This window comes from Aphelocoma coerulescens, chromosome 5 (assembly GCF_041296385.1).
Source record: "Aphelocoma coerulescens isolate FSJ_1873_10779 chromosome 5, UR_Acoe_1.0, whole genome shotgun sequence".
Classification (NCBI taxonomy): Eukaryota; Metazoa; Chordata; class Aves; order Passeriformes; family Corvidae; genus Aphelocoma; species Aphelocoma coerulescens.
The window spans coordinates 43,290,610-43,306,686 of record NC_091019.1 but is presented as its reverse complement, the minus strand read 5'-3'; the positions used below and the strand labels follow the sequence as shown (position 1 = coordinate 43,306,686).

At 38.3% G+C, this 16,077-nt stretch overlaps 1 protein-coding gene across 4 annotated transcripts in view; it reads right to left on the bottom strand.

The window, feature by feature from the left end:
- Positions 1-335: 335 nt before the first annotated feature.
- MIPOL1 (mirror-image polydactyly 1) overlaps positions 336-16,077 on the bottom strand; it is a 187,311-nt gene continuing 171,569 nt past the window's right edge. For all 4 annotated transcript variants that reach the window (XM_069017836.1, XM_069017839.1, XM_069017837.1 and 1 more), the window contains one exon: positions 336-5,465. In XM_069017836.1, the coding sequence (XP_068873937.1) occupies positions 5,399-5,465 (67 nt within the window). In that variant the 3' untranslated portion in view covers positions 336-5,398. The remainder of the gene's footprint in view (positions 5,466-16,077) is intronic.

Genomic DNA, 16,077 nt, shown 5'->3' with positions numbered 1-16,077 from the left:
TTTTCTAAAGACTACATATTTAGCTAGGCACTGGCAATGTAAATCTTTCAACCATTTCAAGTATTTGTTTAAAAGCCTCCCAGAACACGTGGGCTCCCAACAAAACTGAAGAATGAAATGTTTAGAACACTGAAGCTCAACAGCTGACTTATAATTGACCTAATATGAGAACACTACTTTGTCTTTTTGAACTTGTGAATACATTTTATTTACCAATGCATGAGAAGAACAAACAGAGAAAGTCCAGTTCTGCAGACCTGATGTGAAATGGTACAGCGATAAGAGTCAGCCCATGTAATGCTGCGATCGCAGCAAGAAAAACTGCCAGTCAGTGATTTCATGCGCCTCACAGTTTATTCTTGCATGGGAGGAAAATCTTCAGGGGTAAAAGTTAAGAAGAAGAAAACCCAACAAAACCAACAGCCTTATTCTAATTGAAGGAAATAAAGGCACACAGAAATCCTGACATTTAGCTAGTTAAGTTCATTTGTGTACATGGATTAAAGATGTCACAACTCTTGATCACCTTGTAAGAATATATACAAAGTCAATCTTGTAAAATGTTCCTGATTTGGAATAAAAAAATAAATAAATAAATGTGCATATGACAACATACTGACATCACTAAACCATTTCAATATGATAGCTTATTTATAAAAACAGTTTTAATATTCCTTAACATTAATTATTAACCAATGAATCTTACTTTGCTGTGAATATATTTGAAGAGGAATCAGTCTTCAGCTACAGGACTCCACTAACAAGACTGAGCTGGGTTTGAACTTTTCAAATATCAGCAGTTTTCCCAACACTAGTACAGAAAGCCATACCACCAGTTTTTGCCTGTGGGCTGCATGAAAAATAGTACTAAAAGACTAAAGGTCCACAGTTCTTTTCTGTTAAAGTTGATTTGTCACAATATTGTTAATTAGTGAGGGCTTAGGGAAGGCTTACTAGGAATATAATTACAGTGCTGAAAAGCATTAATAATGCTCTTATCCCGAGCCAACATGATGCTATTTACATATTTTACCCTGGCATATACCAGAAATGGCTCCAAATGCATAACGTGCTGCAGGATCACCAAGAGAAAAACACAAAATCTTACAGGGGAAGAACATTTCTGAGCATCTCTGTATTCAAGTATTCAAGGCAGCAGGGACCCTAATTTGACAAGTAATTACAACTGTCACCATAAGCATCACCTATGGTGAGCCACCTTTCATCATGAACTGTTTTTCCATCGGGAGGGAAATGAATTGCTACTCCTAGTACATAATCTGATGCAATCTCATCTTTCTCACATTTATTAGGACAGAAGTGAAAATTGCATTTTTCTGCCGTATAGGAGCAGACTTCTTTTCAATTTCAGAGCTTTGCACAGGCATCAATTAGTTCTCAATGAATAAACCATATGATAAACCCATTAACCCATGTTATCATTATTGCCCGTTCCTACTACCAGGGCAGAATTCCTGCCCTCATTACACTGAAAGGCTAAAGTTAGACTGGGCTCAACAGGACCAGAAGCTCAGCTGAGGGCACTAAAGGCTGGGCCTCCATTACCAGACCTATGTGACTTTTGCTGCTCACTTCAGCAGGTGAAGAAGCGAAAGTGTTTTGACATTAGCCACATAGATATTTTTGCAAACTCCCTGGAGGAGCCCAGGAACTCCTTCAGGGACTGCATACCTTTAATGATAGTCACTAAGGAATTTGCCAAAGACCACACACCAGGTTGTTAGCAAGGAAGAGGGAGAACCCAACTGTTTTTGAAGGTTTCTACTCTCAACACAGTAAATTTCTCAAGGTCCTTTCCAAAGAATAAAAACATTTCCAGCTGAATTTTAAAAATCAACACATCTGATTTAATTATGAATCAAATACATTTATCTACATTTGTCAGTTATGACAAAACACCCTAACTTAAATTTTATCACTGAATTCCAGGCTGCTTGGTGCAAGACAAAAGACAGAGTCAGGAACTATTTTTTCACCTTAGGTACAAGGTGTCAAAAGGAAAATTATGAAGTAAAACTATCACTTAATTTTATGCAATCAAGTATTACCTGCAATCAGATATATCTGACACCAAGCCTGCTAGATAGCTTTTGCATGGCCCATCATACTTTTCCAAACAAAGCCAATGGACACAAGAGGCTGGAGGTCAAACAGTCAGGCTGTATGAAGCCTACATTCACAAGATTATTCACTTGGATGCAGAAATACTTGGGGAAAGGTGAGGAGCTCTTGACACTCCTAGGGGAAGGAGGAACTTAGCACATTCATGCATGGAGCACAAGCCCTGATTTAGTAAACTTGCATTTTCAAAGCAGCAAACAACTTCCTCATCAAAGCTGCCAAGCAATAAGAGAGAAGACCTTTACACTGAAAAATAAGTAGTTCAAAGTTAGATTAAAACAATGTGTAAGAATAAATGTTTCATTTTCACAGGAAAAGCTACCTTATTGTCCTACAGGGATCTTTGTCCCAGAGGCCATGTTTAACTTGACAAAGAAATCACCTTGAAGAGGGGGTTATTTGGAGATGGCAGTATTTCATATCACCATATTCAGCATGGAGATGCTGATGATACTTTGCTACTGTGAGTGCTAAAGAGGAGCTGTGAAAAGAGATGGAAGAAGAGCTCATGGTCACCAGGGAATGCTAAAACAACAGGTGACATTCAGCAACCATAAATGCTAAGTTATTCAGAAAACAGTTCTGTTGTCATAAAACCTACAATGAACTCTGAGCTGAACATTACAACTGAGGAAGGAGATCTAGAGTTGTTGTTTTACTACAGAAATATTAACACCAATAAATAATCTGTCATAAAGGAAATCCAATGCTAAAACCAGTTGCAAATAGCACAGAGAATAAAACAGACAACATCATTATGACAACCATTAAAGTCACATTTTGTCTATGTCTTGAACAGTAGGCACAAATCTGGCTCCATCTCAGTAAAAAAACTGCAGAGATGGAAAAAAAACAGATTAATGTGACAAGGCCAATTGAAAACACGAGACAGCTCCTTTAAATGAGACTAGGGGTTCCCTCTGGAAAAGAAAAGTGAGGGAAAATTATGCCAAATACGTAAAATCACATGGGGCATGGAAACAATATGAACAGGGAATGGTTCCTCACCATTTCTCTCATACAAAAACTAGGTGAAAGCAAATGAATAGAGCTGGTTCATAACAGAAAAGGAAGTATTTCTTCACTCAATGCATCATTAACTGCACAAGACCTCGTGAAAGGAACAAGTAGATACAAACAATTTAAATGGATTAAAAAACAGGTTATGAAAAAATGCTGCTAAATACAAAGACACCACCTCTGGCTTAGAAAGCCTCTAACTAACAAATTTCTAGGATACCAGTTGGGAGAGTGGTCACTAGTGCTAGGCTGACTTTATATCCTTTCCTAGGCATCTTCTATTTGTTATTGCCAAAGGCAGTCTTTGGGCTTTGGTCTAGCCCAGCATGGTAGTCCTTACATTTTTGTCTTTATTCCTTCGTCACTACCTCCTTACAGCAGAAATGGTTTGGTAGCACTGACAGCTCAGGAGATCTTGTCATCTGCTTCATGCACAAAGCTGTGTGAGGACAGCAGGACAAAGAGCTGTTGAGTCACCCAAAGAGCTGAACAGCAGCACATGGGACAGGGTGAAGGGGCTGGAACCTGGGGGGTGGCAATCCTCCGGTTTGGAAGGATTACAATTTCTTCCCACTGAATAGGTGTGGGGGAGTGGCTCCAGACTCACTGGCTAGCTTAGGATTGACCGAAGGTCAAAAAGGAGCACTTCAGAAGTGTCTAGAAGTGACTTGGGTAAATGTGGCCCAGAGAGATGCTGTATCTCCCTGCAAGGGGTTAGGTATGGTCAACTGAAACTAGGAGGGGCTTAGGTCTGCAGATGAGGAAGGTTTAACGTTAAAGTGTTTGAAAGAAAAAACAGACATTAAAATTCCTCTCTCTACACTAAAAATTAAAATTTTATTTTCTCCAGATAGACTGCACTATCACAACATCTGTACAAGCAAGCATTAAGAGCGAAGACCATGTAACAACACTAAACACAAAGCTAAGCAGGCAAGTGGAAGCCTTAGGAGCTACATCCACCTTGCCTTAGTTGGCTGGTCCTGAGAAGAGACTAAAGCCCAGCTGGCTGCTGAGATTCTTTACTGAATTTGGGGCACTCAGAGATTACAGCTGCTTTCTTGAGCAGGTTTATATGAGTGCTGACCTGACAGTTCATACAGGGAGATGGTTGGGTCACAAACATAACTCTAAGTTCAACTCGCATGTGTCTGTAAGGTCTATAATGTCTGGGTACCCCAAATTTTCCTCCTCAGCCCCCAGTTTCTCCCCTCCCAGTAAGATTCTATGCTTCAGCCTTTGAGTTAAGTCCTAGGGCACTTCATGAGTACAAAAAACTGAGGATTGGCAGTTTGGCCTCAAACCCAGCCTGGATGGTACTCCTGCACTGCAGAGCAATCTGAGGTCTAGAAGAAGCAGACAAAAATCTTGTAGGAAAGGGATAAGAAGAGGCAAACACTGAAAAGGTGGATTTTTAATTTATAAGGTTCTTTCTGAATATCTGAGAGCTTTTTCCTCATGGAAAAGGACAGGGGAGTGACTAAAAACAATACAAGACTTTCTCCACTGTCTGAGATACTGTACAATGCCATAAGGCTTTCATGTTGCAATTTATTAAGATGTACTTCCAGTGAAACCTAACTGTAAATTTCTTTTTAATGTACACTGAAAATGCCATGCACTAGCAGAAGCTATTCAACTGTTGTATAAAGCTATACATTTATCCTGCCTGCCCTTTGATGTAGCCACAGTTACTACCTGCAATTCAATGGACTATGAGTAAGGAGGAAAAAATATCCAATATACCAGCCAGAGATATTTCTTGAACACCAACCTACTTTATCAATTAATATATTTAACATACAAATACTGGACTATTTGCAGTCTCACAAATAAAATAAGGGATTTAAATTTTGAAACTGCTTTGCAGCATTTTGAACCCAAAGCCTGCAGTATTTAAAAAAATGACCAAGCTGTGCAGCAGAGTATAGTCTACTAACACTGAGAGGACAGACTGTTAAAATAAGCATCTACATAATTTTTCACAATACACAATGCCACAATGCATTTGCTTAGAAACAAATACATGTTTGCAGCAAAACATTTCAACAAATCACAGAACTCAGCAGCAAAGTAGTTAAACATTTATGATTTGATTTTATCTCAGCTTGGAATGTCGCTGGAGTGTCCCACTTCTAACAACTGTTTGCTAAGTTAAGGCTTCAGTGTTTACACAGTGCTGAATGAAGCAGCCTGGTCACCAGATGTGAAAGCTTCCTTAGACTACAGCTTTCAATCAGATCACGGTCCTAATGGTCCCTGCTCCAACCTTCTTCCTCAGGACGTCCACCAGCCTTTCCAACCTGAGAGGGGGCAGGGGAGAGGGAGAGGAGAGAAAAAAAAAGGAAGCTAATGTTAGGAATGTTCTGGCTGAAAGAGACAGTGTTTGCACTGAACCAAGCTGTCCTGGTGGTGGTCACGCTCAAAAACAAAGCACTACTGTAAAAGACAGACATTAAGGGAAAATGCAGACAACTTGAGAAAAACTTTTTAACCTACAACCCAACCCATCTGCAGTCAGTGATATATATCAACTCACTTTTCCTTTGTAGTGTATGTAGTATCTGAGCTCCCTGTATGGCATTAACACAAAACCCTGTGCAGCAATCCTGTGGTACATATACACTTTGGTGTAAGCAGGACAATTAATTTTTGCACTTTTAAAAATATGAGTTGTCCATGGCTCTTGTTAAATGTAGCACTTAACTGTTGTTTCTCCTTAAAAAGTATCTTGCCCGTTATCCAACAGATACTTTTACTGTCCAGTTTATAAATTTATGTCTAAAAGCCCATGTGTTTTATGTCAAAAACTTTTTCAAAATACTCAACAAGTCAAGTTTCTGAGGACGTGGATGATGATATTTTGAAAGTGGCCTGCATGATTCTTTTGTCAATATAAATACAGAAAAATTAACAGTCTAAATAAGTAGGATAGAGAGCTGCCCAAACCTCTTAGTTTTAAGGCACAGGCTATAAACATGTTTAGAATCTCACTGGCTTAATTTGATCATTCTTTTGTTAAAGTATGTAGGCAAATGCAAAGGACTACATTTGTTCATCATATTGCATCTACACACATTTATCTTCAGCATTCCAGAAATCATGCATTCAAGCTATTTCTTCAATTTGTCTGTATTTTATGGTATCCTTCAATGAAAGGTCTCCCACAAATAAACTATCTGTATAAAAGCAGACGCTGTGTGTAGCAGAACACTTTTAGAGCCATGTCCAGAATATTATACACACAGCTTCTACAATGGATAAACAGAGTTGCAGATTCAAATAGCTGTATTCCTTGTTACAAAGTTGACTATTTTGCTTATCTGAAAAGATGATTTTAAAAAATATATATTATACAACATGAGAAATGCAGATAGGAAATAAAAATAACACAGCTTTATCAAAATTGCAAAATGCATTTTATCTCATGAATGCATTAGTAACTTCAGTGCACATAAACTAGTTAACGTGGATTTATTGCCACAAGTCATGACTAATGTGCTTGGTACGTATTGAAACACTCTTGTTTTCCAGGAACCACCAAGCACGATGAAGCTACACCTTTCATTGTACTCACCAGGTGACTTAATTCCTGAAATGAGATTAAGAATTCACCACCCAAATGTAATCATCAGACACCAGGAAAAGTATGTGGAAAGTTCAGCTAGTTCTAGCTGTTCCACAGGGACTCTGAGGGAATGAATGCACAGGTAAAAAACTGCTGCTTAGGTACTCCTCTGCCTTCAGTTATCCAATAGTCACTTTTCTTTAACCAACTAGTGAATTTTCACCCAGTTTTGTAAAATAACATCTACTGCATTTTGTCTTTATGGAGGCAGCACCCAAACAGCCATAACTCAGTGCCATCAGCCCACCCAAGTATAAAGTCAGGGATTTCACAAGTTATTTGCTCCTGGAAGTTTTCTCACGTGGATATATCAATGTTTTCTGAGTTCTAAGGATTTTAACTCAGTTACTGACAGGTCACAGTTTCGTCAGCCTCTCTTATTGGGAAGTTTCCCTGTTACATCAGTTGTCAGTCCATGTGCAATTTCAGAAAGCAATGGCAGATTAGTCCTCTTTCAATAGCATGTTTATTCAGAACCATGGCAGCTTTCTCAGCCATTTTAACTCTTCCTGGAGGTCTCTTTCACACTATCACCCTCTCTAATGTGCTTCAGAGACATAAAAGCACTGGAGAAATATTTCAAACTGTTTGGACAAACAGAAGGTTTGGGCTGAAAATTGTTTTTTTGGGAGACAGCATAAAACCTGTAAAATCTGAGATCATGGCTTATTTAAATCACTGTTCAGTTAAAAAGAAATATTGTGTGGCTTATACAAGGCGGGGGGGGGGGGGGGGGAATGTGTGTGTGTGTGTGTGAAATGACTTCAGTAATTGAGGCTCCTTTTGGGGAAACACAAGCTGGAGGTCACTGCTTACTCATTGTCCTACGACTGGGTTTAGATGTGCACCACTCTGTGACCAAGGAATGGCACTGCACACCAGAGCAGAACAAGTTAGCGAAGAGCTGCCCATGTTTGAAGAGAAATACCACTGGGATGAAAGTAGTTGTCTTCTGTTTAACCTTGAAACTGTCAGGCTTCATTGAAAATAATGAGGCTTAACAATCATAGTTTCTGCTTTTCAAATGAATGATGACTGAAATCATCAAAATGAGGTATTCCTCACCAAATACAAACCATGCAGAGCTTATTTGCCTTTTGTTTCAGTCATATGTGGATTTGCAAATTTATTTATTCTTTATTAGAAGGAAAAAAAAAAGGTAGCAGTGGAGGAGGATATTGTACCTTTGAAAGAGATTTAAGCAGTAATGTAAAAGAGAAATTGTAACAGCTATTTATAAGACAAAATAACAGAGGGCAAAATTTACCCCTGCGCAGAAACAAGACCCAATATACCACTGAAATCCCACTTAAGCCTACAAAATAATGCTATGCGCTGAATCAGTGGTTAATAACTCTTGATACAGGCCTCAGGGGGCTTTTTGGAATGATAATCCTGGACTCTTTGTTCACCAAGGGCCCAACTCTGTCATCCCAACTCACAGTAAGCAACATTTTCTTTATGAGTAATAAAAGGCAGCTAAAAACGCTGTTTGTGCCAGTGAGGTGCTACCTGCGAGGGGTGAGGGTGGCAGAGCCAGCTCTTGTCCATAAGGCTTTGTGCCCAGCCCAGTGGGATACTGCAGGCAGCTCCCTCTGGAGACTGAGTATTTTAATGTGGAAAACTGCAGTAATAGTTTTATACCTCAAGATCAAAGGTAACTTAAACAGAAGAATAGAAGGTGCTGGGAACTAGTCTCAGTGTTTGCAGGGTTCTATTCAAAATATGGAAGACACTGACCTGAAGAAAGCAACTTCCGTTACTTTGTGTAGTTTCACCAAATTTTACTTAACTGAAAGCAGCACTGACTACATTTGATTGTATTCTAAGACAAAGATTTAACAAATGACATTTGTCTTTTTGCTTGGGAAGAAGTCCTCATAATACAAATTTAATTTGCAACATGACACTTTCTTCTGAGATGTAAGCATGGACACTCACTGAATTTGCATCTCATGAAGCAACTGAACAAGTCATTTAGGAAGAAAGTATTTGGGTTCATATTTTAGATCAGACAGAAGAATGATATGGTGGGTGGGCCACTCTGTTGTAGTGCTGAGGGTCCAAATGTACAAGGACAGACACCCACCGTTTGGAATGCTCTACAAAGACTCCTAAGGGCTCACTCCCCATTCTCTCAGATTTCAATTTCTTCCTTAGAAATTTTTGAAAACCACAGTACGTGACCTTCATTATTTCTTGGTTCTTCAAATACTTCTAGAAAATCTGTCCCTTAACAAATAAATTCTCTCAACAAATGCCACATCAGCATTCTTTACACAACTATTGTATGCATGCATGCAAAGTGAGTACAAAATGACATAAAATAGAGGAAAAAACTACAGATTCAGAAGGATAGGTACAACTTTGGTTTTATTTCTATTTGATTTGCATATATCCAGAAGTAAAAACATCCAGTGCTTTTCATGACAGATGGAACTTGCATTGATGAAAAGCACAAAGATGAGGGCTAGAAATATTCTTTATCTATTCTACATACTTCCAAAATGCTGATCTAAATGCTCCCATTAAATGGAAAAATTAAATAAAACACACAATTTAGGAAAGGGACACCCAGTCCATCACTATTTTTAAGTTAGCAAAAGAGACAACATTAAGAGTCTTGAATTGCAGTGGCTTAATGCTTTCTCTATATAAATTTGGAATTAAGCAGTTGAATCTGTGTTCTAATACAGAAATAAAAAGATTTCCATAAGGGACTTGCTGCTATGGTATTACAGGTTTAATTATGCCCTTTTAAACATATTGCTAAGCTTTAAGAAGATCCTCATTTTTAGAGGAAAACTACCTAAACAGGAACATTTCTAGGCAAGTCTTCCCCAAGACAAATTCTCAACCATTCTCAACTCCTCTTCCAGCTATTTCGAACTGTGTTCCCTCGTCACCTATGCACACAGCTGTCAATGCCTGGATGGAGCCTCTGTTGTTATGTGGAACGTTCTTATACAGCTCCTGAATTGCCTGACAATCTGCTCTTTTAGCAAAGCCTTACTCCTGTGAGTAAAAACAACTTTGGTTTTAGACTCAGTCTCCATAAAGCACTTAAAATCTACTTAAAGTCCTAACTGACAGAGAAGTTGGTTCTGGGGGCCCAGGAGCTGAACAGATCGGTGTGTATGTTACCTGCTACTCTCTACTGCTCAATCTTATGCACATTTTTGGCTTGCTCCCCTCTTTCACGTATTCTACTGAAGAAGTCTCGCTCTAACCTGAAGCCTGGGATCAGTAAAAACTCTGAAACTGTAGATCCACACAGATTGGTACATCCTTCCACACTGCTCCATCTCTGGCCAAAGGAACTTACTCCAAAGGACAGCAGTGGCCTTTACTCACAAGTTCTGAACATGACAGTTACACAGTCTCAGTGACCTTCCCAGGAATCATGCCCCAGAAACACACAAAATGGACACCCAACTGACAGAAAAGGGCACCCTTCTAGTAGCCCATGTCCTAATCTGCAAAGCAATATACAGACTAGCTGAAAACAATAGTTTCTACCTGCAAATGGAGGAGTTAAGTGATAAAAACAAAACCATCCTGGATTTTGAAATGCTATATAAAGGTTTATAAACCTAAGCTATAACCCTTGGTTATCTTTCCAGTAGATAAGATTAGGCTCAGGCTATGAAGATGGCCTTACTTGCATGATTTCTGGCTTCTTGCGGAATGTGTTTTGCTGACACTAATTCCCCTTAGAAACCAAGCTTTTGAAAATATATTAGATAAATAAAATGCATTGGACAAAACCATTGCAAGCAGTTTAGCAGCAGAGTTCAGTGAATGATTGTTTGGTGAGTGGTCATACAAACAAATTCACTTAATTTCATTTATAATAAAATAACTCTCTTCCTTTCCCTCTCCTTTCCTTCAGTTTTCCTCTCAGATAAATTTCATAAAATTCTAAATGGTGTACACGTTTTCAAGCATTTTCTGTCAATTCAAGGAAACAAATGACATAGAGAAGAGAGGCTGCTGTGATACTGGTCTTGCCCAGAAACCAGCCACTTGGATAGGATAATTTACTCAAGAGGCTGGAGGAAACCGGTTCAGCTCTATTATCGGCATGAGGGAACTGGACCCCAGCTGCTTCCCTCTCAAGGGAATAGAACTGTTCTAATGCTGGGGTTTGGGGTGGCTTGATCTCAGTTTCAAAATTTGAGGCTGCTCTGATTGAATAAAATATGTAAGTATTCACTGGTTTGAAGCCTGGTATCAAGGGTATGACCTTGCAATGCATGACCTATCTACCATGCTACACAGCCATCACCCTCTTACTCCTGGCTGATTCAGCAAATTTTTAATGATCCTTATTCCTCAATTCAGGTATTATTTTTGCCATCTCAAAAGCCTGTCTTTTTAACAATAATTTTTTATCATCTCACTAAAAATCACTGCCCATTGAATTTAATGGTCTGTAACAATTCCTTCATAAACTATCACATGATAAAGACTACATGTGGTTCCAATGCACAGGCTGCCTCTCTCTTAACAAAGTTCCCTCTGCACTTTTTGGATCAGAGACTGGGTGTCTTTCTAAATGGCACGCTGGAGTTCAGCCATGGTTTTGAACCTGATGCCGAGTAAAATTCAATGCCCTCTGTCAGACAGGTGGCTGCACTGACTTGTATTAATGGTCCTTTCTGGTCTTAAAACACATCTTAGAGACTGATTTAGCAGCATCAGTGAGCTCTAAGCCGTGGTAGACCACAGTGTTGAATCTAATCACTACAGGCACTGCTGCCAATTCCTGCCTGCCCAACACTGTTTGTAATGTCTCTCCAGAAAGTATGTTCCATTAAATGTACAGGCCTTAAATTTGGCAGGGCAAACCATTCTGCCTCCGAAAAGCACTGTCACCAAACAAGCATTCCTATTAAATCCCTTTCAGCATCTTCTCAACCCAAAAGAGTAATTCTGTATATGATTAAACTTAGAAACAAATACAGCCAGTTGGGTTCTTGACAGCAGACATATTTCAAAATAAACCTGGCTTACACAGGCCTTGGCTAAAATATTAAGCCTTTATCTGTGGTCCACAATAACTAATCTTGTCAAACTGTTTGCTCTCTACCTTCTGTTTGGAAGATTATGAGCTAGCTCACCATTACTATTCACTTTGTGCCATCACTAGCAGCAGGAAAAGTGAGCGGTAAACACAGTTGGTCTATTTTGACAGCATTCCACCCTACTTTGCATTGATGTAGATTGCTACACATTACAGGATAATACAAAATCAGGACTTTGCTTCTGTGCTGGATTTAATGCCACCAAGGTATCACTCCTTTGCTTTCAAATGCTTGCTCAGGACAGCATACACTGATTGCCAAAAATAAATGAGCTTCTGAGAAAGAAAAATAAACCCTGAAACAACTATGCTGTATTTCAGTACATTGAAATCTACAATATATCATGAAGACCAGGCTCTTACTATTGGATGGACCATTCACATCTGAGCATGTGGCTGATATTAGAGATAAAAAATTAACAATAGCTGAAATAGATTATATATTGGCATATTTAAAGCCAAATGATACACATCAGATTATTTAATCAGATCTCCAAATTTCCCTTAATTACTCCATCTTGAATCCAACAGGTTATATGGCAATTTTATGCAAAGTTTACTACTTATATTTGTGCCAGAAAAACCTTTTCTATACCTTCTTCCACAAGCTTGAATTACTTTTAGCACTGACAAGTACTGTTTCCACACATTTGGTGTCACAGCTGTTCTCTTTTTTTAGGAGTAATCTTGACATGGGAGCCTGCTCCTTACAGTGTATCCTTACATTTCCATGAAGTTTGTGCTGATATGAATAGGCAAGGGTCTCCTGGATTTTCTTGCCAAATACATCCTGGAAGTCTGTGTTGTCTGCTTATGGAAAACCAGCAGTTTTACCTTATACTAATATATCTTCCCCGCAGAAAGTATTCTGCCATAGTATTTATTCATTGAAGAATATATACTAATATATTTGGGCATATATTATAAGGCAAAGAAAAAAGTGCTAAATAAAATAATTTTATTGTACACATTTCCAATACCTACAGTGTCTTTCATTCAAAGGCTGAATTCTGATACTTTCTATGGGTAAGAATTCCATGATCTGAAGCTGAAATGATAAAATTTGGTCCTAAAGATTTATGCCTTCCAACAGCTCAGTGTTTAGATCTATATCCTTATACCTACATCACAGCATAAATGTAGAAAGTTGAGCAACTTGCCAATAAAGCAACAGTGGCAATGATGGGGTTAAAGCTGTTGTTAGCTCTCATAAACACAGTTGATGGTGCCCTTCTACAAAATCTGTGTTTTAAAAAAAAGCCTTATGGAAAAATCTGGCTGTTAATTAATGGCTCAGTAGTAGCTCAGAAACATGAACTTTAATTTTTTTCTCAGATAACTAGCCCCTGCTTTAGTAAAGGTATGCTTAATTTTAAGCAGTGGAAAAATTTAAATGATTTCCAGTTTGCTTAAAATTAATTACCTTTTTGGCTTAGTCAGTTATTTCTTTTTGTTGTAAAGAACTATCCCATCAATTCTGTAAAAGATTATACATAATTCAGAAGCTTCAGAAAGTCTGGGCTTTCTTTTCAAGCTTCTGCATATACATTTACAGTATTCAATCTTTTGCATATGTTAAGAAACAGTATGAGTATTAACAGAAAGAACCGCAAATTTATTTTTATTCCTTCAGCCAAGCCACAAATAAATGACTCTTGCAAACAAACCAAATACTATTTAGTAACGGCAATGTAAATGCCATGGACTTATTTTATTTGGATATAAAATATTAAAGTAAATGAGTATTTGCTGTGACACTCTTTTTATCATCTTGGAAAAAAAAGGCAAGTCTGAGAAAAAGTTTTCTTGCTATTCTTCAAGGAGCACTCAATCTGCTGTTCAAAGTTATTTAATAATTTGTCATAGAATAGTTAACTATAAGCTTACAAATACTGTGTCAGCATGCTTCTTCCTATTGGGCAAACAACTTCAAAATCTAATTTGTTTGTGTTATTGGTCTTACTAAATATTAGTCTTTGCAAGTCTGATTTACACCACTGAAGTTAACTATGCCAACATTCTGATTTTGTTCTGAAGTATTCCACAACAAGCTGATGTTATACAATACAAGCCCAAGAGCTAGCCGATCCAGTTTACTGAGTGTAGACTTAGTGTATTTTGCTACTGATAAATCAATAAAACCATGTTGTAATCTACAAACTTCCATCTCTCTGAAGCAGCTATAAGTAAACTGTAAATGAACACACAGGTCAAAAACTGGGATGCTGTGATTATGTTGACTCTGAAAACATTTGACTTTCATAGAATACATTTTAGTGTTTGAGAGAATGAAGTTTCAGCACTGCTTTTATTTTCGTGAAAGGCTGAGATGATAAATATTCAAATGACAATAAATATTTGTGTTTATATTGTAACTACCCATACTTTAACAAAACAATATCTGCACTGCAATCCACAATGTACAGAGGTTAAGTAAAAGTAAACCATAGCTGCAAAAAGAAAATAAATACTTGACTTAGACTGTATGTGCAGTTTTGCATTCTTCATCCATGTGAAACTGGAATCCCTGCAGCCAATGGATATCTTGGCTGTGCAAGGAATGCACAAAAGGCATACCTGTCATTCCCTTTGGTTGGGATTTTTTTTGTCTTCATTCTGTTAAGTGCACCACTGAACATAATACTGGCACTGATCATAAACTGTCAGATGCTACAGGCCTCACTATAATTTATGACACCCAAAATATCCAGGAGAAGGATATCCCATAATCTGCTCTGGCAATATCATACATTATAACTGTATGAGACTTTCAGTACTGATACCACAACCGGCTCTACTAAGGGCAGTCCCTTGCTTTTAGAGTCTTGCTCCAGGTTGTCCAGAAGTCCTCATGCTGCCTTCTCTAAAACTGAGGCCACAAATTTCTTTTAAGATGACAAAGATAACAGCAGTGCTACCAGTCCTCCTTTCCAAAACAAACATCAAAAATAGTACTTTCAGTTAGAGCATTCAGCCAAGCTAAGGAAAACCTGGTTTTAACCCACATCTGCCACTTCTCAGAGAGCAGTACACTCCAGGGATGAAGAGACTTCTACACTTTCTGAAACTGTGAATTTCTACAGAAGAAACATATGAAATGCTATTAGACTTGAAGGTGTGATTCTGTGGGTGGCGATCAAGGGTGCCCACCTGGAAAATGGGAGATGCAAGTTCAGATACTGGTTTTGTATTTATGTTCAAGAGGCATTGGATAAAACTGAGAAAAAACCCTAAAGGTAAGTGTCAGAAACACATCTTGTTCTCAGAGGTGAGTACATTATTTGCTCCTTTCTGATCCAAGCAGTCTGCACTGTTTTCTGCTACACAGTACTGCTTCAAAGCAAGGAATAGGGAGCATCCAGACCAGACCTGTGTGGCTAAAATGCTCCTCTGAGGCACAGGAGATCCGAACCAGGATTGCCACAGATGGAGGAGGAAACTCAGATCCATTCTATCACATCCTGGAGGAGAATCCCTGCTCCCACACAACTGCTTAGGAAACAAAGGTTGGGATAAGGGCAGATGCCAAGGACACTTTTGAAAGAAATGTCTGAGGTCACACTGCTCTGCACGGATCTCTGAAACCAGCATGCATCACTCTGACTGAGCATGTGCTTCTCCATGTCGGTCTCCAGGGAATCCAGGCAGAAAAGACAAAAAGTCAATTGTCTTATAATTTTTTCAGTTAGAAGTTTTCTGCTTATACTTATCCAAGCCCTTTCTTCTTTAGGCTGAGAAGTTACCAGTATTACTGGTACTGAGTTATTAGGCATTTCCTCCATCACAGCCTGCAAATTTTACCTGGACTGCAACATGAAGTGCACAATTAAAAAACTGGCATCATTCAATAAAGATAATATAATCAAATAAGGAAAATACATTTAATTTCAGCTTTCTAAAACTTACATATTTCCTTTTGTACAGTATGAATAGTACATTAGCCTTACCAAGGGAAACAAGATCTGACTAGTGATACAGAAATGTGTAACGACAGCAGTCCAGAGAATATGCTAACGATGACTGAATTTGTTCAGCTCACCTTAGATTTGAATACCAGTTCCATATTTTATTTCCTTCAGACCCAGAAAATTGATTTCTGTCTATATGTTGAATTTTTCTGAGGCTGCACATAACCTCATTGGCTTACTCAATTTTTTTTATTAGAACAAACAGGTATTTCTGCAAGACTGTTTAATTCATC